Source organism: Atractosteus spatula, chromosome 12 (genome assembly GCF_055471065.1).
Source record: "Atractosteus spatula isolate fAtrSpa1 chromosome 12, fAtrSpa1.hap1, whole genome shotgun sequence".
NCBI lineage: Eukaryota > Metazoa > Chordata > Actinopteri > Semionotiformes > Lepisosteidae > Atractosteus > Atractosteus spatula.
The window spans coordinates 42,367,060-42,394,089 of record NC_142717.1 but is presented as its reverse complement, the minus strand read 5'-3'; the positions used below and the strand labels follow the sequence as shown (position 1 = coordinate 42,394,089).

The 27,030-nt window shown below is 37.0% G+C and overlaps 1 protein-coding gene across 3 annotated transcripts in view; it reads right to left on the bottom strand.

Annotated features, from left to right (window-relative positions):
* Positions 1–27,030, bottom strand: part of vps50 (VPS50 EARP/GARPII complex subunit) — a 133,802-nt gene that overhangs the window by 77,090 nt on the left and 29,682 nt on the right. For 2 of the 3 annotated variants that reach the window (XM_088928870.1, XM_088928872.1), the window contains exons 6-12: positions 24,350–24,420; positions 23,759–23,876; positions 23,510–23,545; positions 23,044–23,126; positions 13,699–13,741; positions 12,380–12,478; positions 9,031–9,171 (exon numbers count right to left, since the gene is read on the bottom strand). In XM_088928870.1, the coding sequence (XP_088784996.1) occupies positions 9,031–9,171; positions 12,380–12,478; positions 13,699–13,741; positions 23,044–23,126; positions 23,510–23,545; positions 23,759–23,876; positions 24,350–24,420 (591 nt within the window). The remainder of the gene's footprint in view (positions 1–9,030; positions 9,172–12,379; positions 12,479–13,698; positions 13,742–23,043; positions 23,127–23,509; positions 23,546–23,758; positions 23,877–24,349; positions 24,421–27,030) is intronic. The other variant, XM_088928871.1, reaches the window with a different exon arrangement.

Below are 27,030 nucleotides of genomic sequence, written 5' to 3'. Positions count from 1 at the left end.
TCTAGTTGGTCTACGCAGGCGGGTGTGGAGGTGGCTTACGCAGAACGAATATGTGAAAACAAATCAAAGTGTCTTTCATGCATAGCAATACTCCACTGGTGATGTGCTTAGCTGCACAGGTACAGTAGGCACTTACGCACTAATCTTTACAGCAAGTGTCACTGATCCGACTCATAATTACAGGCAGTCCTTGTTATGAGTCGCCTCCGCTATGCATCGTTTTGCATGTACGCCGTTGATAAATTGTGCAACCCGACATCCAAACTCCTTACACTTACTGTGTTTTTTAAGGCACCAGGAGCCAGCAACGTACAGTAGATGTTTCATGGATTATTTTGTTCCAGGAACGAAAAAATATTACGCAGAGCAAAACTGAACATTAAAAATTCTTCTTCTTGTAGAACATGCTGTTGCACTTGACTTAGGTTAGGAATCGTTATGCATTAAAGTTGAGTTCATACCACCACACACTAGTGTGTCGCCGATCCAATCAGCGTGTGATTGCTAACTTTAAAGGCATGAACTGTGTGGAAAAAATCTGCCCTGAATTCCCCTTTGTAAGTCATTTTGCAATAAATTACATTATTTAGAAATGTAATTTGGATTTCTGTACAACCTTCATATTTACAGTACACTGTTCTTGTGGGGAAAAGTTTCTGTACATACAGTACGACACTTCATTATACAGTATGTCTTGACTTCCTGGTCCCTAACCCCAACATATATCAGGGACCACCTGTAGGAGATTTTTAATTAATTTATAAAATTAATTTAAAAAAAATTAAAATAATTGTGCACAATTCAATTTAAAAACAACAAAACTATCTGAAGAGAACAACAAGAAACAAAAGGTTACATACTTGTGTATCTTATACATAACCCCAAAGATCTTAGCCATCTTAACAAGTGTAACAAGCCTGCCTTGAAACTATTCCATGTAAAAACAATAAGAAAACAAAACCTTTCTGAGTTTCTATTACACTCTATAATCTTGCTCCTTGACATGTATGCACAAGAACTGTACAAATTCACCCTTTAAAGGTAGTGGCTTTGTTTAATCTGTCATCGACACCTGCTAATTGCTATCTCAAACTGATAAGCTGGCATGCTTCTCAATTTTAAGTACTGTAACAGGTGTTTATTTTCTGAACTAAACCTGAGTTGAATCATTTAATTTTTCTGGGAAATGCTCTGTAATTTCAAAACGCTAGAACTCATCCCGCATTTTGACTGGGGGGTGCTGTATTTTACCGGCAACAACACTGAAAATGTGGAACAACTGCAAATATGTGTTCTTTCTCATGCCTCTGAGCCAGTAATAATAAATCCAATCCAACATATAATTTGATCTTGGGCACAGTAAAATCTGTACGTCCAATTTAAACACTATATTAACTGTATTTATGTGTTATACTGCACGGAAAGCCAATCGGTATCATTTCCAGAAAGACACAACTATTACAATGATAAAAACAATTTATTCAGCTGTAGAAACGCTCCACTTCATTATACAAACACATTTCTAGTTTCTGGAACACAATCTAGATCACATGCATATCTTGAAAAACTTGTGGTTAGTTTGAAAGCTTTGAAATTCTAGAAAGCTTGAACCTGTGCACTCAAGTGTTTTTAATGGCAGAACATTAAATTATCATTAGTTTTAGTACACTCAGTACAGACAAAAAAAGGCAACACTGTCACACATCCGTGCATTTTCCTGCATTGCATTAACATTCAAAATAAGTGATATTTCAATCAAAACTATAGTTTCTACAATTATTTTTCTTCATTACCAAAGAATCAAAAAATGTTAAAAGACATTTCATTAAGTTGAAATGTTATTCTTTACCTAGATGTTTAGGGATACTGTTTTACATACTAACTTTTTTGCTGGATTTTGTTGTAATCATTTATCTCCTTCATACTGACATGATCTCAATAACAGTGACCTAAATAACTCCTCCTGACTATTTTATCACCAAATAATTCTAATGAGTTTCAGAGTGACATATTGTTTTGACACTGCACAGTACCCTGACCTATTCAGAAAAAAAAACTAGCTCACTACCAGCCTTACCTACAGGCCAATTTTAAATTGTAAATCTGAATGCCACCCCACTCCTTCAGCTCACGTTAGCTTGGGAAATTTAAGATCAGCAGGAGACAATCAATTCCACTATCTTGCCATTTGACTCCTCACTTAAAGACTCTAATGAGAGAACGTTGCCAGGCAACTGAAGCTAGGAGAACAGGCCATAAGCCTACTGATCTCTGCCAGGTCAGATACACAGTGATCTCTAATTTGGAGCTTTCAGCTAACTTCAGAGGATTCACAAATTCTGGTGGAAGACTGATATTCAACTGCATGCTTTTCTTTCTTGTGTTCTGCAGATGAGCTATAATATGACTTTTATCTCCCTTAAATAGCATGTGTCAAAATGAAATCTCTTGTTAGCTGAGTTTCATAAGGCTGTTCATATTTAAAACTGACGCATATCCCTTTTAGTGAATAACAACTTGGATAGCACCAAAAAAAAGGACAAAAAGGGAGTGTGGGTTATATTTACAAATATATAGTTACAAATAACTGCTTTTACAAAAAAAATATTTTGTACGTTAGAAAAAAATTTGTACTGTACACCACTGTGTTACATGTGCAAATAGTGTGTAGTAGTATGCACTGACCCAGTTATGAGAGACCAAGTTAATGAGCCAAGGCTCCTGCGATGGCTGGGTGTGGGACTGATTTTCTTGGCAGTGTCATCCACCCTAACACAACCTGCAGGAGCTTGGCAAGGGACTCCTACAGGATTCTCACTGAAGCAAACAGGCGCAGACGAGTCGACTCATGTGAGGAGCCCACGGCAAACTTGCCTTCCTGCAGGGGCTTTGAACATGGAAGCAGCATCAATGCCACTGCTTTCATATAAACCGATTGGTGTCCTCCGGATTCTTGCATCCTCCAACAATTCAGAATCACCCTGCATCTTTCACAAATACTGCATGTTCAATCACGGCTTCCTGCCAACTCAGGAAAGTGTAAAACTAGCTGGACGTACCATTTAGTTTAAAGAATAAGATTATAATCCCAGAATTGTCTAAAGACGGTTAAAAGCTATTTGATTTTTTCAGCAAACTATACATGTAGTGTAAAGGGATCAAAATTCTTCCTTTAAGAAATACCTTAATAATGGGGACCTTAGATTTAATAAAATTACCCTGCAAAACGGCTAGTGTGATAGGTATTAATATCCATCTAACATTAGAATGGGGTCCCTGTGTACATCCACATACTTGGGATTTCACTTTTTTAGGACAGGGGTTAAAGAGAATGAATATATGAATGTACCCTTCGAGATGGTAAAAAGGAAAATAAAAACAAAACACTCTTATTCTGGCTTGGTTGTTTTATGTATCTAGGACAGAACACATTCAACAGAGCATGCAATCAGAAAAAAGGCACATATTTAGATGGTTCTAAGAGCAAGGATGAACGTGTTTAAATCATTTATGCTGTCTGGCTCAATGCCACATTATAGCAATTGCAATAATTCCCGAGATTCTACTGGAAATGAGCGAGGAAGCATTGCTAAGTGCAGCAGTCAGACAGACAGCCAGCCACGGCTTCATTTTTCATCCTCACATTGGCTGGGTCCTGGCACTTCCCTGATTAATCTCACAATCCCTTGACTTCCCACTGCTCCCAGGAACCCTGTCACGGAGAGGAGTCATTCCTGACAGGATCAGAAATACAGACATAAAGCATTCATAATCAGAGCCCTCGTTGTTGTCCCTCTGTAGCTGTGCTTGAAATTGATGTGATGAGATGGGTGCATCCACTCTTGTCTTAGGCTCAGCCAGGCAGAATGTTAATGAAGTCACCTGCTCCCACTGACACGCCCCACGTGTCAGCTGTTTAACATAATTAAATAAGTGCTCTCTACCACTAATACGCATTTCCTCAAAAAGCTTGTGGTAACTTATTTTACCGACAGCAAACGTTTTTTTAATCAATCAATATCAAACAAAAAATCCTTTCAATTTAAACCTGGTTTTCATGAAAAGCACTGAAGGATCCTGCAATCAGGTATATTGTGTCATATCTTTTGGATATACATCTATGCGCTGCTCAATGAGGTAGTTTCAACTAGTATTTCCATAACGGATATTTCAACAATTCCAAGAAGATGTTAAAGGAAAATTAATTTTTGTTTTGCCTCTTCCTGCGTATGTGGGGTAGCAGGGTTATTTTAGCAGTAAAAACAATTTTCCTAAAATCTTTATCTTTGTTTTCCACCTTTTAGCGGCACATGGTTTGTTAACCCTGAAACACAAACTAAGGATGGAAGAAGCTATCCAGAGAAGCTGATGAAGCTAATACCCTGGCTTCTTTCAAGAAACTGCTGCGTGAGATCCTTGCATCAATGAGCTGCTAACTACCAAATGAGCTGGATAGGCTGAATGGCCAAATGGCTTCTCGTTTGGAACTGTTCTTATGCAAGCTGCGTACTGAATGAGATGATAACACCAACAGCCTATTCTTAGCCATATTGCTAAACCCATAGTTTTTATTTTTTTCCTATGAAACTCAATTTTCGTGTGACACGGTCTTCTGAAAGCATCATTTTCTGCTGATACTGGTCACATTTTCATGAAATCCACCCAAACAAATAGTGTTTACTGCACATTTGTGATGGCCAGTTACCCTCAGAGAAAATTACTGTTCTATCCAAAACCTCTCTTGTTAACAGTCAAAATCTGGGAGGATAAAAGCATCCCTAAACATGGATATTGCTGTGGAGAAAACGGATAACAAACCATGTGAAATGATTCTAAATGGAGTCTATCTCTTTAACATAACTAAAAATATTTTACCCCCCAAATTAAGGATCCATCCACACAAACCTGTCTCTTCGGAAACTGCATCAGAACAGTTACCTGATAAAAAAAAATGTTCACACTGTTTTTCAAAGGACAAAGTTAAAAATATTAATAGTAAGACAGTAGCTTGTCCTGTAGTGTGGAATGCGGAAGCTTTTATTATTTGAACCTTTGTCCAACAGGGCTTAAAAAGCACAAGAAATGCAGATCTGTTTTCTTTGTTTTTATCCATTTCCCTCCTGCTATTCAGAGGTCAGCTACACAAAATAGCTGAAATGATGCAGCCTTTAAAAAAAAACTGATGCTGTTTTTGTCTTGTTTACAGGTTATTTAAAGGTAGGACAGCATACTGGGAAGTGCAGTAGCATAATTATTTAAAAAACACTGGCAATGGCTGTGGAAATAAACGGAAGTTTTGCATTATTCAGTTTCAAGTACTTTGTCAACCTTCACTCCAACATCTCCCTATTCCGTATTATCTATCAGTAACCACAGAAAATGTCAAACAAAACCGGTTAAGGTCAGTTGACAAGAGACATGATGTTTATTATTATTCCTAGCAGACAACTGTACCTTGTAAGTGATCACATTACCTTGAATTTTAATTATTTGCTTATACATTTATTATACGGATATTGGTAATTATGATTTATAGACTGTACAGCTTTGCAAAACGTAATCCACTCTTTCGGCAGAAATGTTCTTCATGGAATCTGACTGAATTGCCCAGGTGTTTCAAAAACCATCACTGAATACAAAGAAGATGAATTATTCATCTCCAACACCAGAATTAGTAACCAGAATAGTAACTCAAAGGGAGCTGAACATTCCCCTCTCAGAATTCTCTCCTCAACAGATTTGGGTTTTACAAACACAAAACAAGGCAATAATTTAATCAAACAGAATCTTTAGGCAAAATACACATAATTCTGGGAAAATCACATAGTATTTGTTGGTTTGGAATTTCTGACTTGCACATACTGGTCCATGAGCATCATAGGAAGCAGCTGGGCCCTCTGTTAAAAACGTGATTGCTAGAGAGAGAACATGAACAGATCCTAACATGCCACTTGCATTCCACCTTATCAAGACCCATCTGCTTCCCAGCTGCTTCTGTAGCCACAGAGAGAGCCTTTTCAGCACGTAGAACTAACACTGTTGTCTTTCCATCAAACATGCCAACATTAAATAATGCACACAATGTCATACAAAATTAAAGACATTGCTGGAAAAGTAATCAATAGCAAATTAGTTTAGAAAATCATCACTTTATGTGGGAACAAGTAATAGGTTAATTCTATGCTGAAAAGAGAAGAAGGAAAACACTATGTTTCGGCTGTGGAGCCTTCTTCAGGTGTGTGAAGAAGGCTCCACAGCCGAAACGTTGCCTTTTCTTTCTTCTCTTTTCAGCCTGGAATAACCCTTTACTTGTTCCTTTGCAGCCTACGCATGCTGATGCAGCTCCCAACCTGAATCCCTTCATATATATTTTTTTATTTTATTGCATCAACACACACAGGGATGGTTGTACTTTTAAGTTATAATGTAAGGGTGCACATATTTTGTTGTGATTTGCTTATTAAAAATATCTGCATGTGTACAGCACTGGGTATAATGAAGTATGGATGTTTAAATGTTTTTTAACCAATTCTAATGTTATTCTAAATACCTAATGTTCTTCTTATTTTTGTACTACTTTATCTTGTATTATTACAGCCTATTTGGTGTTTATAAGGTAAAAACTAACCATTTTAATGAGCATTCAAATGTCCTATTGTTTTAAAATAGGATATTCAAAGACCTAATTATTTATTATTAATTATTTTGAATTAATAGTACTACAATGCAGAATTGAATTACTTTAATCCACTAATCTCCATGATAAAGTTTCTTTTTTTCCTTTTCCAAACAATATTTGTATTAAAGAACTAATTTAAACAACTAATCTGTCACAAGCAATGAAAACAAAACAATGTGCTCGTTAACTAACACATTGACATAGCAAAACAGACGAGCTTTTATCTTCCCTCCTGTTCTGAAATGGCTGTGTGAGTCAAGTGTGAAATTGGGTGTTCTGTGTTCTAATGCACGCCAATAATATAGTTCGGTATCTGCTATAAAATAAAAGCAATACAAGCAAAGGTCTATAATTTGGGAAATTAAACTGTTTTAACCTTTAAAACATATTGAATAATAACAATTTACAACAGTCCTTTATCTAAATTACATGAGCAAGAATAGAGGAGTTAGTGGTGAATTCTAATTAACTGGAATCCAACTCATGAAACACAATTTAACCATCAATTCAAATATTACTGATTTCTAATCCAACTATACAACTTTAAAAATCAACAATGATGTACCGTTTAGAATGGTTAAAATTTGATTTAATTGTGTTGAACAAAAAGTAAGTTTTTTTTTCTAATATGATAAAATATATCCCTAGAGCCAAAATAACGGATACAGTATTATATCCCATTGATCATTCCTATTAATCTTATGATCACACAAATTGCTTGCCTATAGCAAAGATTAATTTTGACTTTGTTGTCCCAATGCTTGTATAAACCTCTGTATGTTTGCAAAGGAAATATGTGATATGGATATGTCAGTAATCTGTTCCTAATATGATAATGTATGATAAACAAAAAGCAAATTTGGCTATAATTCCATAAAGTAGTTGGCATCAAAAGCTATTTTCAGAAACTCAAATACCTATGACATTGGAATCTCTTAAATTTCTACTATTATTCAGCCTAACTCAAATATTGGGCTTCCTAGATTTTGATTCATATGAATCAGGCCTTGGCCTCAAAATGTAGTCAGGGATGTTACACAATAAAGATCTTTCATGATGAAAAACAAAAACAAAATGTCTCTTTCATGAAACTCGGATTTCCTATGTGAGAATGAAAATAACAGATTTGTATAATGAGAAAGTTGTAGTTTATGACCTTCCTAAAATAAAATATTTACTATATGAACAGTAAAGCTTATATAACACAGATGAAAATTTCAGAATGCGCTATGGCATGAAACCTATTTGATTTGGCCTTAACATTATCAGCACACTGAAATCCTAAATGGATCTTTTAAACTACTTTACATTTAATAATAATAGTTGCTTACACTTGCAGTATATAGCGCTTTTCTGGACACTCCACTCAAAGCACTTTACAGGTAATAGGGACTCCCCTCCACCAACACCTGTGTGCAGCCCCACCTGAATGATGTGACGGCAGCCATACTGCGCCAGTACACTCACCACACATCAATTATCAGTGGGGAGGAGAACAGAGTGATGAAGCCAGTTCATAGATGGGGATTATTAGGAGGCCATGATTGGTAAAGGTCAATGGGAAATTTGGCCAGGATGCCAGGTGAACACCCCTATTCTTTTTGAAAACCAGGACCTCGGTTTTACATCTCGTGGTTTTTTACAATATAGTATCCCCATCACTATACTAGGGCATTAGGACCCACACAGACTGCAAGGTGAGCGCCCCCTGCTGGCCCCACTAACACCTCTTCCAGTAGCAGCCTTAGTTTTTCTGCAGGAGGTCTCCCATCCAGGTACTGACCAGGCTCACACCTGCTGAGCTTCAGTGGGTTGCAGAGTGATATGGCTGCTGGCAATTGGGAGGAATCTACTATACATCATATGCAATCATTATGTTTAGGAGTGTCAGTAACACCAGACCAATAACGACCTTTTTCAGATTTAAGGTGCTGGGCAGTTACTACCTCTGTGGGTTCTGACAAAGTCCACTGGGTGGATTGTGGCAATACCGTTGAAGATTTTGAATGCTTGACTTGAGGGCAGGTACCCTCTATTCAAGATCAAAAAGGTTTAGTTCTTTTAGCCAGTCAGTGTAGTTCTTTCCTTTGAACCTAGGATGTATCTGGTTGCTCTATTCTGGACTGATGCCAGAGCAACAATATATATTTTTATATTTATTTTTTAATATAAGTGTTGACCTAAAACTATACAAAAATTGTAAATGGGTTCTTACTAATGCTTAGCACAAACACAGCTTAAAATAATTTTTAAATATTTCAAATGTAGCACGGCTAGTTTCAGTACTAGAGCACAAGAAGTTCCCTCTCGACTGCCCTTGCAGTATTCACAGTGGGTAAACGGGGACATACCGTGCAGAGATCTTTGTACTGCATCTTCTGAAACTTGGTGTCTGCATTTCCTGCACACAGTTCGACATATCCCAGCACCACCTGGAACACGGTGTTGTGAATGGCCTGGGTGAAATGCATATGGAGTTGGTCCATTGCAGTCTGTGGATACAAAAAAGTGAAAGATAACTTTCTCCATTGAGATTCTTTAAACTGTTTCTTTTTTACTTTCTACAAAATACTGCCTATTTTTTTTACTAAAGATTTTAATTAATGATGAAATCCATACGTATGCTTATCATAAATTTTAAAAATGCATATACATATAAAAAGGAAGGCTATTTTAAAAGTTCCTGATTTGGGCGGAGCGGTGGCACTGTGCCTAAGGATCTGCGCCTGTGGCTGGAAGGCTGCCGGTTCAAATCCTGCAGCCGGCAGAGGAATCCTACTCCGTTGGGCCCCTGAGCAAGGCCCTTAACCCCAACTGCTCCAGGGGCGCCGTACAATGGCAGACCCTGCGCTCTGACCCCAGGCTCTCTCCCTGTCTGTGTGTCTCATGGAGAGCAGGCTGGGGTCTGCGAAAAGATAATTCCTAATGCAAGAAATTGTAAAGGGTTAATAAAGTGATGTTATATATTATATGTTATATTGTTATAGGTGTTTATGTGCATTACAAACATAATATAATCAAACTTACATGTTTTAAGATAATCTCTATTTCTAATTTATTATTTAAACAATAATAACACTTTCTAATGTACTGGCACTATTTCTGTTTTGTTTGTTGTAGCTGCTGGCTTCTAGCCATTGAAGTATGCATTGTTTTTCCAGCATACCTACATCTAAAACTGAGTATTTAAATTAATAACAGTGTGACGCGCTGCGCTCAAGCTGTCTAGGATGTACGGAGATTAGACACTAACAAAATCAGCCCTGGCACTGACAGCGAGTGTCAGTGAGTGGCACGGAAACGGAAAGAAATAACACAGCAAAAGCTCACGCTCTGCCGAGCCACCTTAAAGTCACCGCAGAAAAGCTCACACATGTCTAGAGCCATGTTGTGAGCAGGCAAAGCCACAAAACGCAAAGAACACTGATCTCCTCATATCCCTTTTCTTTCTTTCGGTCACCTTTGGTTTTCATCACCTTCCAGGAAACAAGCACCTGTTCTTTACTGTCTCACAACAATCTAACGCAGGTAACTGTGTACAAAGGAACTGGCACACTTTAAAAGAAAAAAAAACAGGCAATTCCATGACGAAATGCATGTCAAGAAATCAAAATGGTCGCTTAAAAATAATAGCCAACCTTGAGGCCAAGAAAGGCCAAGCATTTGCATTTCAAACGTGCTATACATTTATGTGTGAATTCCCACTTAATAAGGTTTTAGCAGGTATGTCCGAGTGGGATATTTCTAATAAAAAGAATAGTCAAGCCAATACATGGAGATCTATTTGAAGCCCAGAAGAAAACATCTGGGCCTACCTGACCTCTGTGACCGTGAACACGGCCTTCAAAGTCAACATCAACCTTGTGTAATGGATCAAGCATGGCTGTTTATTTTTATCAATCAACAGCACAACTTCTTCATGCCCGAGTCTTTTTCTCACAAAGCTAGACTGGTCTTGGGTACAAACAAACACGTAACGGATGTGAGATAAAAAGAAAAGGGCAGAGCGTTTTCCAGATAAACAGCACAGCTGCTGGCCATTGGCAGTGGAGCACTTAAGGCAAATGGATGTATTTTTAATAGACAAATCCAAATTACTTTATTTGTGAGGAAGACTCAAGGTGAAATAGACATCTTTCAGGCTTTTAACATTTAAGACAAGAAGGTCAGCGTTTATCATCTTGAAAAAATGGCAAAGAAAGCAGAGAGGAACATGATAGCTCTGAAAACACAGCCAGCTCCTACGCAGCCATTAGCCAGCACAATTACCCAAAAGTACCCTAAGTAACCTTCTGCATTGTGAACTCCCTGTATTTTATTTCTGCAGCTACCTTTTAAGTGTTATTAACTAGAAAAAAATGTGGTAATTTGTTTCCAAAAATAAACACCCCATCCAAGACAACCTGCCTAAGGCTTCATTGCTTATTCCGAAACACTGACCACTGGATATAAATCTGTTTAATGTAACACACATTCTTATTTGAATATAACTGGTGATTTCAATGCAAGTTATAAAGTAATACACATCTTACACTTACACAACAGCAAACATATAATTGGAACTGAAGGCACTTTATTTTAAACTCCTCTCCTAGATATCCTGATTGTTCTACGGCTGTCTTTGATCCTGACAGAGGTTTATTCTGTGCCCTCAGTACCACAGAGATTTTGTATGTCTCAGACAGTGATCAGCGCTGATTTGTCTTCACTGGAGAACATGAGTGCACTACTTTTATTTTACTTTAAGAGATAAATGAAGATGTAACAATGCACAGTGAAAGAAATGTAGTATTTCTGATAATAGCCACATTATTAGAACTGATACCCTAGCGTTCTTCAAACAACTACTGGATGAGATCCTCAGATCAATTAGTTATTAAGAAACTAAATGAGCAAATTTGAAATTTTACTTATGTTCCTAATAATTGACAATTACTCCCACGTATCAGGACGTAATCTGGATATGCTCACAGCATTGTAGAAGAGTTACAATAACAAAAATAGAAAAACACTTTAAAACATCAATTAATACTGGAAGAGTGCTCTTCCTGTTTGATTTTAAAGTCTTTCTTCTCTAAGAGAAGAAATAAAAGGCTAAAATGTACTTTTATAACATATCATTCACTACAGAGTGACACAGCTTTTGGCGGATCTTTGGTGGAATATACAGAGGGAAAACACTGATAGGGATGGGGTAGTGTGGGAGAGGAGTTTGAGTGCTAAATAAGTAAATAATGCTCATTATGAGAACATGAAAACAGTTACTCTGCCTATCCCACCCATTTGGTAGAAAGTGGTTAATGATCTCATCCAGCCATTCTGTATTCCATATTAGGTTTATTATTTGTTGAAATATTACAATGAAAACAAATTTCTGGACAAAAAAATCAGTTTTGGAATACTAGGAATTTGTTCAAAATTTGGTTCTCAAGTCAAAGATTCAAATGTAATGCACAGGTTTATTAAATATTCATGCAATGATACAGTATATACAAAGGAAGTTTTTTTCAATCTAAACATTTACATTTCTCCAAATTCCTACTGCCTGTCATTTGATAATTAATATTTTTAAGAACTTCATCAAAAGTCTTCTGAAGCAAGACTCCCATAATTATCTTAAACAGGAAGAATCCATTAAATGGCACAAATTGACACTGCAGTAATAGTTATTGAACAACTCAGCTAATGGCAACAACTCACTTGTGTTTTTCCCAGGAGCGTATAAGCCTGCTGAACTTTGGTATAATGAGTGACATCAAAGTGCTTGCAGGTTTTCGACAAGGCAACATCCAGTTGTTCCTAAAGGGAAAAGATGGGTTAATGAAATAAAATAGGTAAATATGGGCAAAATAAAAACTGTATTGCCAAGGCTGCAATAAACAAAGATTTCTTTAACATCGCCCTTTTCAGGGTGCTAACAATGAAATCAGTTTTCTTACATATGATACGTTAAAACTTTGTGGAATACCTCTCCCTCTAACAGCCCAAAAGATGTCAGTAACTGGAAAATCGATACCTTTGAAAAGGAGGAAAAACTAAAAAAATGGAAATTGTTGCATATTAATAAATTACTGATAAAAGAAATCTCATTCGTTCATTCCGTTCTTCCTAATGCATTAGCCTGGAGCCAGTAACCTTGAAATCTTCAGGACAACTACTTCAGGAACTTGAAATTACAGCATGCTATTAAAATAATGGTAAAGTGCAAAGACACTTAAACTGAAGCAAACTTATTTCCATTTTTCTGTGATAAACTCTAAATGGAAAACGGGAATGAATTATTTAAATCTCAAGAAAAGCGGCTCGAAGAAGTTGGTGTACCTTTTCCCTTTCGCCTTTTTATTTTAGGTCTCTCAATGAGAATGAACGATATATTAGTCTACTGAAAACAATGGACGGAGGTCTTTCTGTGTCCAGGGAGTTACACCCGAGACCAACTTCATTTTACATCTGTAGCACAAGTTACAAAGCACTCAAATGTAAAGAACATCACTGCTGACATCAGTCCCATTTTTGTATTATTATACTTTAATACAAGAAATGATTTAAGAAAGGAATAAAATACATGGAGTTTGCAAAGGAAAACATTATTGTGAGGATTATGTAAGACTAAATGTATTGGAACACTTGTGTAAGCTTTGAAAGAAAAATAATAGCAGCTGCAAGCCCTGCAATCACATTTACTGAAAAGAATAATTTAAAAGATACATTTTTTCTATCACCCTATACAATTTTCGACTACACCAAGGAAACTCTTAATTTGGTGCTTCAGTTTTGGATTTGTAAAAATAGAAAAAAGCTCTTTCCATCATTTACTGTAATTTATTAAAGATAATCAAGGCTCGTCCAGAGCTGAGACATTCAGAATGACCTCACTAAATATATTCCTTTAGTCATTCACCAGTACTATGTTTTTTTTTTGTAGAAAAGGGTTTAAAAAATAAAGGTCTTCCCCACTGTAGAGAATTTACACTGAAAACCTGTTAAAAATGTCATTTACCCAATCAGAAATGACGTACCTCTATTTGCTCCAGAGTGTCTTGCAGCTTGGAATTTAATTCGCTGAAAGAAATTAAAAATCAGTTGCACAACAACAAAACATCTCTATAATGCTGACTCCTATTTCAGTACAGCATTTTAATTCAAATCAGGATTAAAATACTGTTTTTTATAATCTACTGTACGTTTCATTATGAATTAATTGCATTTTATGTGTCCAGATGTTTTCTGTACACCTTAATACGGCTTATTTGCTGTGCAATTGAAGTAAACTTCCCACTAGATAGTCTGAACACAAGCTGAGCCACAGTGCCTCACTGTTACAGTCCTTAGTTGAAGAGGTTTTTTTTTTTCCTAATTGCTTTCTCCGGGTGCTGCCAATTAATAAATTAAGCAAATGAGGTGAAAGCATTTAAAAGGGGAAAACGAGACTGCAAACTGGGGAACCTGAGAGATCGGAGATGGTGAAAGAAGATAATAATAATATTGTAATAATAATGATAATAATCTAATGTTCCTTTATTAGCCCTACACAATTTCTTGCATTAGGAATTAGTCTTTTCTCATACCCCAGCTTTTCTCCATGAGACACAGACAGCCAGACGGAAGGTAGTGTTTTAGGGGATGGGGAAAGACACGTTGTATGTTTCTTTTTGCTTTTGTTCAGGTTTGGTTAGTTAGTCAGTGTAGACGGGTAGAATGCGGAAGACTTTTTCTGGTCCGGCCTTATTGTTTAGGCACGACCACTTTTTTTTTCCCGTTCTAGCCTATCTAGCTGTTTTCTTTTATAGCCAGTTAGTTTGCCTGGGGTTTTTTTTTCTTTTTTTTCCCCGTCTTTCCCCTCCCGTTTGGAATACGAACGTTCACTTTAGGGGTGCTATAATAAAATTAATTTGCTTTTCCAGGGGAATCCCACCTCACGGGTGAACCTTTCTGTTGTGGCTTTTTGGTAAAACCCTGGATACATTTTTAAGGTCGTGACACTCACAAAAGTGTCTAGACTCTGGATAAGGTGTTACATTTTGTGAAATTATACAATACATTCACATTTTTACACTTAAGATTTTATTCAAAACTAGAATGCTCAAACAGAAAGACCGAAGAGTAAGATGCTACAGTAAATGTCAACAAAAACCAAAGAGAAAAATCTGAAATATGTTGATTACATAGATATTCAGAACGCAAGATATTGAACTCAATATTTGGTGGAAGCATGTTTGACAGCAATTACAGCTCCAAGGAAGTCTGTACCCAACTTGCACCACAGCTTTGTGCAATTTTGGCCCATTCATGGCAGATTTCTTAAAACTTTCTCATGCTGCTTAGGAATCACTGATGGATAGCAGTTTTTTTAATTTAGAAACTTAGACCTGGCAACTCAAGGTCAGTCACTTTCCTATTCATAAGCTACTACAGCTGTAGCTATAGCCTTGTGCTTTGTCATGGTGAAAGGTGAATTAATATACTGTCCCTGTTTTAGGTTTGAAGCAGGTTTTCAAAAAAACAAACTGAAATGTGGTTAGCAGCTTAAAAGTAAGCATTTAGTCAAATAATTTTATTTTCAAATCCTGACTGTTCAGTAGACCTGTGACCATAGTGTCTAGCAGGTATTTTCTAAGTATAGTTTGCATTGTAATCCGCAAATTAGTATGTACACACTACACATTGATTTGACAAAATAGCTGCAGTGTATTGCTGGACTCCTTTAAGATCTTAGGAAATTCATAAAGGCAATTTCCGCTGTTTCTTTAAAGCAAGTTTTAGTCAGATTGAAAGGACTCACGAGAGTGCACATGTTCTTAATTACCAGTTTTAATCTCCTTGACAAGGGTTCTTGGCCATATCCTGTCTAACTCCTCCAGTTCATACCCACCTAGTCCTGGCTTAATCACTGTGAATTCTGCTGCAACCCTCCCAACAGACCCCAGCACTTCCTCAGTTAAGGAATAGCCAAAGTACTGAAGCGCCATGAGAAAGAAAAGACTACACTGCATTAAATTGCATGACCTTTCCTCCCAAAAAAAAAGAGTGATTTTTAAATCCAGGTCTCGGTTGTTAATCACAGCCACAGTCTATTTTCTTTTTGAACTGCTCAATCACTAGACCTTGCACCCAATCTAAACCTGAAGGCAAATCCCTGAAACAACTGTTGTGTTTCCAGGCTTCATTTTTTATGATTTGAATCGGTTCAGGTTTTCACTCTTCTAATTAAAATTTATTACTGACAGCTTCAAATGTGTAATAATAAGCACAGGAAACTCAAACTTAACACTAGGGGTGGAAGGACCGATCGGCTATAGATCGGAATCGGATCGGCGATCGGCCGATGTTCCTTTCATTTGGCCGATACCGAGAGCCGGTCTATGACGCAAAATATTTGAACCCAAATTTCGCAGTGTGCCTTGAAATGAAAACGTCATCCGTCTGACAGTTTTTTTTTTAAATATCTTGATCCAGATCAAGTCAAATCTACTGTATATGCAATGTTTGTAAAACTCACGTGTCTCAAAGAATTTTAATACAACTAACCTGATACAACACTTAAGAGCACATCACCCGACCAAGTACAGTATCAGAAACTAGCAGAGCTCGCAAAGACAAATAAAGCTACATCGGCATTTAGACAACCGTCAGTGCAGGCAACATTTCAGAGATACCAAAAGTACAGCAGCAATAGCCTGAAAGCAAAAGGAATCACGACCAAAATAATTAAATTTATTGCACTAGATAACCAACCGTTTTCAGTTGTTGAAGATGTAGGATTCTGCCACTTGATATCTCACCTGGACCCTCGCTATGCCATTCCCGGTGGGAAATACTTTTCAGATTATGGTGTTTGATCATCTTTATTAGATAAAAGAAGTGTTAGACTGCAGCTTGTTACTTCATGTGAGTTGGTTGCAATAATCGTTGTCTTACTTGTTACAACAATTCTAGCTTATACCACCTTTTGTGTGGCTGGATAGTAACACACCAGTATATATTGTAATAACATACCAGTAACATACAGTATATAAATGCAAGAAATCTGAATCAGTATTGTGTTCTAGCTTCTTCTTTCTCAAAAACAAGGGACCCACTTAATTCACGATTGAAGCTGAAGTGTAGTCCCCATCAGGGTGACACTATACACAGGCCTCCTGCCCAGCAGATCAGTAAGAAGTCACATCAAACTGTAGACATAAGGGTAAGCAAACAAGACCATCTTGAAAAATGCAGTCACGGCTTCATTTCCATACAAAATTGAATTTATCCAAATCATAAGTCCCCTTGTGTCTTGCCCTTGCAAACTGCAGGCACATACTGTAAATGGACAATATCTGTACAAAGCCAAAGTTAAAAATACTGCTTTGCAGCACTCAGAAATATTGTTTCTCTTTGTAAACAGAATGCTTGGGTAAAACAATATGTGTAACTTAATTCAAAGTTATGCTCTACAATATTTTAGTTTGACTTCATTCAGAATACAGTTTTCAGTATTGGTCACCATAAAAAAAGGATATTGTAGAGAAAGTGTTCAAAGACGACGTACAGGAGTGATTACTGGTTGCAGGGGATTGGCATACAAAGGTTTCAAATCTCTTCAAATCAAATCTCTTCAGTTCAGAACAAAGGAGACAGAGAGAAGATTTGATCCACGTATATAAAATCCTAAAGGGTTTAGACAGGGTCAATGCAGGGGACTACAGTACTTCAGACATCAGAATACTAAACAATGGCATTGGGTTACAATTTGAAACTAAAAGAAAACTTTTTTAGCACAGAGAATACAAAACACTGCTCTACACAAACAGCTGTAGGTTTCTTGAATAGACTTCCAGACTAGGTGGATGTGGCCCAATGTCTGTGCTTCTTGAAGTATGGCATTTTATACCCTCTAATTGGCAGCCTTTCTAATGTTTATATAAAAAGTGAGAATGTTGATGTGCTCCTCGAAAGGCTACTGACCACTGGTTTAGTCTTTTCTTCTTATGATGCAAAGTTTAAGAATCATGGTGAAACCAGTATAATGCAACATCTTTAATTTCCATGAAAAACTGATCAAAATCTGTAGCAAAGGCTAAACTTTACAATCGTCAGCAAAACAGAAACAATTCCAGTAAAAATGCACACAATCATCAATATGCTATACAAGACATACTGTAAGGCTATATAACAGCCCAAGCTTCCCACCTTCCTTTTAAAGAGTGACTTAAACATTACAGCTTATAACTCAGAGTTAAAAGAGGACCTGAATACCTTTGGGCTACCTCTAATTGCTCTACCACAGACTTATCCACAGCGTCACAGTTTTTATCACAGTTTCAGGCACTTTGGGTAGAGAAGGTGTGGAGCACACTGAGTATTGCAGCACTGCAGTCTGGTGCAAAGCCAAGATTATCCACTCGGAGCAACCGAGACGTCAGCCAGCAAAATGCTGTGTGACTCATACAATTCACCGTGGGGAAAAAAATCGTATAACTGTATAATTGTTTTTGCAATGTAGGTGTTTTCTTCTGTTTTTATTTGTAATAAATCAGGAGTTTTAATCTCAGTAAAAGACTGACAGCACTACTATAACCTGAAAAAAATAGGAGTTAAGACAGAAAGGCGGTGCTACGCATTAATTGACATTTCTATGCCTTCTTACAGGTCCAGTTGCAGAATACAATATGATGTTACACTTCACTGTGTTGTAAAAGCGTATTATAGCATTTTTGCAACTACAAAATCATTATGACAAGGAAAATGTCTGAAGTGCACAGAGAAGTAAATTCCAAATGTTTCACTAATGAATACAAAAGGAAAAGCGCTTACAAGGCCTACACGGGCTGGAACGGTGTTTATGGCATGACATTAAAGACTAAAATAACAGATCTGTACCTTATTCTACACATTTGCCTCTGAGGTTTACTAATCTGATGTGCAACGAACACACTGAAAGTCTTGTGGTAAGCACCTAGGCATATGTTCTTCACAAACAATGAGTCACAAGTCAACTGCAATGAAAGTCTGACCATAAAACTGATAACAAATGATGTCTACAAGATGTCTCCACATGAACTTTTTGTCATTAGTGGGCTGAATGGGAAAGTTGCATTCCTGAATCTGCTACCTAACCCCAGCTCTACATCAATCACATTTTCATATTTCACTGTGCAGTATTCATAAAGGACATTCAGTACGTATTGAGCCTTCAATAAACCTGTTCATTTAGGAAATGATTCAGTCTGTATTACACATAAAACTATAATATTATCTATTAGATTAAAAAAAATTCACATAAAAAAGAATAAGCACAATAATATAACTGTAGCATTTTACAGAGGTTGATACTGTGTGTAGCAATACAGGCAGAACCTTTACTGCATGTTTTGTTTCTCCACAGGACCGACTACTGCTGAGAGGGCGTAGCATTTATAGTTGTTTGTTTTTTTTTAGAGTTCTATAAGTTATCCAATAGTTGTACTGAAGACGTTCAAGTTAAAGAAAAGTTAACGTCACAAAGTCATTAGTCATTTTTCTAATAATAGCCCTTCTTGGAAAAGAGTGTATGTAATGACCCTAACATCTACAACAAGGCTAATCATTACAGACATTTGCATGTAAAATTACAAAATGTGCACATACAGTATTACTGCGCATTATTAAAAAAATAATTTAATTAAAGAAGAAAAATGAATAAACACAATCACAGAATGAATGTAATATTTATTATTTGTACATACCTTAACAGATAAAAGGCAATACTTAGAGGCAAGGTTTTTTTTGATTGATCTATTATCCACAAAATTAAAGGTTCTTCCATTTCCTCTCTGCTTAATTATAAAAGTTGAATTCAGGAGAGCAGCTCCTTTAGCGTTATGCTTTATTCATTCTTTGTCTTTCACAGTGGCACTCACCATGGACAACAGCAGCCCAAGTTCAAACGCAGTCTTACTGTTTGCAATTCCATTATTTACTTCATATTAATTATAAGATGTGCAGAGATCAACTGGATGGTGTGCACAAACGGGCAAATACAACACATTAATTTTAGGGTAACCTGTGCACTCTCACAACCTGAGACTTAAGCTCCTGATCGAGCTGGACTCTGGCACGTCTTGGAGGTCACAGCATCGACCGTCCCTCTCGGCGCGCCAAACCAGTCATCTTTAAAGGAGTTTCGTTTCCATTTTCCCGTCACAGATTTCTCTTGTCCCTGCCGTAATTGGGAGGAGGTATCTGGCAGACTGCAAGCCTTTTTGTGCAGCTTCAGACTGCTAAGAGTAATAATCCCTACCTCCAATCAATATCAGCAGACAGCTCCTAAGCAGGAGTTTATCGGCGTGTAATTACCCCACAAATCGAGGGAATGATCACCGCAGTAATCACCATCAAGTCAAACTGCGAGCAACATGAGAGCTCGCTCATTCCTCCAGAACCAAAGCTGTCACACATTTTACTTTTAAGGTACTGTGTTGAACAGTATGGAGGCTTACAATCATATCAATACAGGAAAGTGTCTGTTTTCCTTAACAAATAGCTGATGGGTAAAAGAAACCTTGCACTAGTAATGGCTTTACAAAGAGTTCATTGTTTATAGAGGGAAAAAAAAGTTGTAATGAAAGCGGGGAGGAAAATGACTGTTTACTTCAAACAAACTCACTGCAATTCCTAAAAACCAATTAACTCCTCCCAAGCAATGCAATTAGTACAAACAAAATTATCTGACAGCTGCAACTATAGAACATGGATTAATTGTCATCATGCATTAGCCAGTAATGTACTGACACATCTATTTACAAAAAGAACCACTTTAAAATTATATTTTTACAGGGAAGTAATATAGTAAAATTGTATACATCTGTAATTCCACTTATTCAATAACATTTGTGTCAAATGATCACAAATATCAAAACAAATGTAGAATTAGATCCTATCCACTGAAAGTATGAAGAGCATATCTTAGATCTTAGAGTATTTTTTGCTTATGGGTACAAAGTCAGAGTATACTAAAGCTTTATTTAAAGTTGTAGCACGTACAAAGGAAAAAGTTAAAATCAGGTGATACGCCCACTGCTTTGCTGAAGGCAGTGATTTTTATATCTTTCTAAATCTCTTCACAGTGCTTCTTAAAGCTTCCTTGGGATCCAGAGTGAAATCTCCAGGCATTAACAGTTTTGAGAATAAAATGTAACATAATTTCCAGGTTATGAAAGAATTCAAGTTAAATGGAGCAGTATAGTTTTCTGGAAAGTGCACTTCTCTTTTCGTTTGAATGTGCAATCCCAGAATGTTAGTACTCAACAAATGAAGTACAAGCCTGTTTCTAATTTAGTGGGCTTCACTGACATATTAAAGAAAAATGAGTGGGATTTTAAGAGCAAGAAATAACTGGATTCACAGGTTATTTTATGAGCTGTATGAATCTAAATCACAGAAATAGCAAGAGGTGTGACATATTCCAGTGAGGCATATGCTGCCTGCTCGAGAAACTGTGCCCTGTAATAGGTATACTGACTCAGGGGGTCACCTAGGGTGAGTCTGAAAAAACAGGCCAATAGAACACAGCATTCAGCACTCAACCATTTTCCGAAAAGAAAGGCCAGATTCTTAAGGTGTCACTAATTTCAGCACCGCATTTCTCTATGAGCACCGGGACCTGCATGCGTTATCAATTATCCTGCCTGACTTCCTGCATCTCAGTTCCAATTTAAACAGTTTCATGGTGCACCAAAACAACCAAACCAAACGTGCCTCTTTTTTTTTTTACAAACACTGTTCTATGGATCATAAACCAACTCTATTCTGTATCAAGGCTTCAGTCACACATGGAGGACAGAGTGGCAAAGACCTGAGGCTTACAACACCAAAACAGGAAGGTAAAGGAGGGAACCGCCTGCTGTTCTAGAAATTAAAATTCAGGGCACGAGAGTGGAGCAATCGTTAGGGCTCGGAGCCCCACACTGGATTATCATGGAATAAAATCCTGTATGAGACACTGTCATTATGCCTTTAAGCAAGGTACTTCAGTCAGAGGGGTCTAGCAAATACCTTGCTTTATAAACCGAGTTAATTATTAAATTTCATATTCTTGAAAATTGATTATTGCTATCCCATTTAGTAATGTATTGATTAATGCTCTAGGATAAAGGATTCAATTAAAAACTAAATATAGAGCGTCATAAACGATTTACTCTATTGTATATACACCTACAGAGAATTATACGTTATTATACGTATATTTACTTTAAACTGAGAGGCTCCTTGGTTTACTACCACAACGGAAATGCTACAGAGATCTGTGCAGCATAGTTCAGTCCAAAGTGTTGAGCGATCTAAATGTATGATTTTATACGTCACGTGATTTTGTACTTCATGTTTCTGTACATGTCATGTAACTGCATTGCTATTGTACTGTACTTGGTAGAGACAACCAAGGAACTGTTTATAGGTAAGATAGTATTACAAGGTTGGGAGTTGCAGAGGAACGTATCTCCATAGGATAACTGAGGTACCAAATTATAGTCCTTTTCATTTAATGCTCCAGGTTGTTAATGTAAAAGACAGTTTGTTCTCAATTGACTTATCTGGTTAAAGGATTACATTTTTTTAATCAACATGTCCCTGCGTCACTTATAACCCCAATTAAACAATCCACCTATGCCATCTGTCCTGAAGGTACCTCACTTCTGCCGTAAGAGAAATTTAATTAAAGGAGCACGATACCCTCTCAGACTAGTCTGATAACGCCTTATGCAGCACTTAACAATCAGACAAGTGAGGCAGAATCTCCTGGGGGTACTGACAAAATTAATTTTGAAAACCGGTGCAACAGTGAGGGAAGGGTCTTTTAAGTTCTCAGACATTTAAAAAACACCCAGCTTATGCCTGCTGTCAACTTGAAATAGGCACAATTACGAGTCGTACATGATCAGTGGTTACAATTTCCCATAAACTTTAGTTTTCTTATACAATATTCCATGACATATTAATCAGTAATATATTTGCCTGTGTCTTCGGGAATAATACAGAAACCCATACTTACTACAGTTTCCTTAAGTCCTTCAAGGTCATATTTAAAATGGTGTTGATGTCTAAACCCTCAGAAAGTAATGCTCTAGTGGACAGATAAATACACCTCACCTTCACCACATTTTTGCGGCACAGTTTAAAAGAACGCCTCAGGTTATACTGTATATGCACACATTAAATGGCCCTTAAATGTACACTTAAAACAGAATAATGATGTGCACATAAACTGAAATGTTGAGTAAACATAGATGAAACCCAGCAGCCATGCACACATAATGCCAGTCATTCAGGGTTCAATTATGCCTTGCGTGCTCAAGGCCAAAAAAAAAAGACTACTTATAAACATAACAAAGCACTGTATACAGTACCTTATACAACTGTAGTGCTTGAATGTGCTAGCAGCCTTCTGGCATTCCAAACACAACTGAATCGCTCCAGGATAATCTTCTTCCTAAGACAATTCACCATAAAAAAACTAGTTTTAGTGGAAAACATAGGATTTCCCACATACATATTGCACAAAACTACTTCATAATTGTCAGATATAATTAAGATTGCATTTTTTAAGTTCTGTAAGTTTACTTCTACTTATCTGATAACAGTAGTGCCAAAGGGCCATGTATATTAAAAAGGATATAAAATCAGATCCTTGTTTTAAAACACAAATGAGAACATCAACAACAATGTTTTAGGAGACATCTGTTATGAAAAGTTCACCTCCCCCTGCTGCTTCTTGAGAGAATGTCTTCATATTCAATCTACCACTGCACAGCACTGGGCTCTAGTTTCTAACCAAGAAGAAAAAGACCTCTGAAGGGATACCTCCACACTTACCTCGAGCATTTCACTTAACCTCACATCTGTTCTTTGCTGAAAAAGAGAAAAAACCAATAACGTGAGAACTGAATATCAGAGAATACATCGCAGTAGGTTAAAAAAAAACAAAAGGATGACTCACAGTTGCCTTTTTCAGATTTTAAACAAAAGAGTGGAACTAAACAACTAAAAGCAAATAAGCCAGTTCATTTTGGAAGTAGAGGTGAAGCACAGTTCTGTTGGGTGGATCCATTCAGAAGACATTACCAGTGTTTTTATTGTCCTTAGCGACTTCAGCAGTCCAGTCAGTAACTGCCTCCTTCGCTGGTTGGCCAGAAGACCAAGGCTAGCTTGTGTGAAACCTTCCTTGGCAAAACTTAAGTGTCTGAGGGAAAAAAATAAAACTCAACTGATTTTACTTATTACCAAGGCAGATATTTAGTTATGCATGTATTACAGTGCAAAGTATACATTTCTCTACATAGCAGGCGAAGACAAAGTTGAGACCACGGTAGTTATCACTGAAAGAATTGCAAACCACTGAAATAAACGGCAATAATTATGTTCCAATAGTTTGTTTAACAGCTCAGCTTTCATCAGATAAGTATATTGTAATTTACAAAAGAAATATCAACAGCAGATAACATGATCATCAGCCTAAATCATTGTACCTAAATACTTTCAAATTAACTGCATCATTTGCTGCCACAGGCAACAAAATAAGATAACGTTACAGACTACAAGTCTATTTATCTCCCCTACTGATACCAGGAACTTGGGGAAAAAAAACCTTGGGCCATTTCAGTTAACTGTAGCACCGCCAGTGATAAATGAAGTTTAGATCCTATTGTCATTTACCTTCTTGCATTTGTGCAGATGACAGCTGCTAGCTGAAGGTTTGTCTGTAAAGAAGTGACTCGTTCAAGTTCCTGCAAAGAAAAGGTTCTTCATGATTTTTCAAAATGATGAAGAAAGCATTGAATAATGGGAAAAAAATTGATATATGCATTGTACAGCTGCTTCCCGACCAAATGTTAATTCAGCCATCAGTGAAAAATAGTGAGGTCAGCTGTACTATGTTTCTGGTGCAGTCTCAATTGTTTAAAGTTTAAACTTTTAGATTATTTTTTAAAGCATTCTGTCTAAACTATTACACAATGTATCTTAGGAATATGCTTTCACAGGGGACGGCTTCCCTGTGAAAGATTGGTCCACACTGCTAAAATAACTGGCTGTCTTACCATCCGTTGCTTCCATATTCACAACACGTTTATATCTAAAAACTCCGAAGATTACCAGTGACCACTCCCGCCCAGCTTCTCCCCTGCTTGAGCCTCTTCTCTCCGAAAGACGGCTAAGATGTGTGAAATCCAGAACAAACCAGCTGAGGAAAAGCAGCTGCTCCGGAGCTCCTCGGCCTCTTAACTCAACAATCTTCATCAATTTGAGGATTCCAGCTTCACCATAATGTGTCTGAATTGTGTTTGTATACGATATGTGTATTTAACTTGTCATTTTTCTCTCTCTTCTTGTATTTTGTCTTTTTTGTATCCCTGCTATTTTGTGCACACCCAGAAATTTCCTAAAGGGTTGGTTTGGCAATAAAGTAGACTTTAACCAAGCACCTGAAATCCGGAGATCTCGCACCTTAAACAGCTGGAGCCACTGCAACACGCACATCAGTCCCTCACAGCTTATCCAGACTGTCATCACAACCTCAACTGATGGTGATGCTGCTCTAACAATGGAATAGCACTGGGAAGCAAACCTTTCGAAAAAACCTTATAGGACACAAGCTACTGTGCATCCTGGTCAATCTGTTCTTGCTATGGCTGCTCGCAAAGGCCCAGGACTGTTTTTCACTGGGTGGTTCTTAGGATGCTGACCACCTGGTACATGTATACTTAACCAACTTAGAAGGGAATTGTTTATACAATATCGACCTCACCCATTTCAGATCCTTAAAACATACCTACCTCAGCAATTGTATAATCTGGACAAGGCTTGTGGACAACCAGGAGTTTTAAAAGTATAAAAAAGTATATCATATCTGTAACAATCACCACCCACTGCAAAACAAGGTCCCTATTCCTGATGTTATTTAGTTCAATCATAGGGAGTTACTATTTTATAACTATATTCTGGTTAGAAAACTATATAGTGTACATAAATTGCACTCTGGGGATGAATAAAATATTATTAATACTATTAATGCCAGAACAGAATCTTAAGTTCTCGCCTGTCATAAAATAAACTTTCATTCACTTAAACGTTTATTTACAAGTGTTTGACAACCTAGGAAATCATTCAAACGATCACAAGAAGAAGAGTGAATGTGTGCACTGACATACAATATTTTTTGCACAATCTGGATAATAACCCTACAGCCAGGAGTTGTTGTTTCCTGCTTCCTCCACCCAGAAAAGGCTGAGCTTTCTATGAACCTACAAAGTTATCAATGAGCAATTACACTGGCAAGTTAACATTCTTTGTACTTAAAGCCTTTCATGTTTGGAGCAGGTCATAAATGGAATACCATGGAATCACAAAGAATAGAGCAATTTCACTGTAAGATTAATTTTGCAAAAGCAGGAACCCATGACTAATTCATATACAACTGCTCAATAACTTAGCAAAGTGGGTAAATGCGCAACCTTCATAACATGAATTATTGCAGACTGTAGCAAATGTTGTTTTCTATGAAAAATTAAAAAAATAAGGAATTGCAGTTCCATATTTTATGGGTATATTACACAAACAGCCTAATCTGCTACTTGTACACTAATAAAATGTGAAAGCAAAATGCAAGTTCTGGGGACAGAAGGAGGGTTGAAGTCTTCATGATAAAAGAAAACCCAGTACCTTTCTCACCTCCTCACTGGGACAAAGTTAAAGCAAGGTTTACATAGTCTGCAGCTAACCAGCAAAGACTGAAGAGGTTTATCCTATATTATTATAATAATGATATTATTAAAAACAAAATTAGGGCTATTATTTATTTCCAAAGCTCCCTGTAACTGCTCTTTTTATGCCCGAATGCTCTTGACTGGGGTTAGACAAACTGCTGTTTAACATCTATGTTTTTATTTTTAAAGAACCAGCAGTCATGTCCTTAAGGCAATACAGCTGCACAAAGCATACCTACTGTAGGATCCTAACCTGAACTGAACAAAAGCACATTATTCAGAAAGGTTCAAAACAGTATCCTGTTAAGAAACAAACTTGTATAAAGAAATCTGTAATATTCAGTTGAAGATGATAAAAAAAATAAAATGGCTCAGCTTCAATTATACTTGAGAGAATACATTTCCATAAACTGAAACGCTGGTTTAGTGGGATCTTCTTTCTTCACTGTTCTGTTGCCCTGCATTGTAAGTAATTAAATTAAATTAAAAAGGCAAACAACATGCCAGAATATAAAACTGAAAGTGCACAATTTAAATCAAAGGATGTTATGTGAAAACTGTATAACGCACCAAAAAAGCCTCAATTAGTTACAGAAACGGTATTGTTGCTCTGGAATCTGTCCTGAAAAGAGT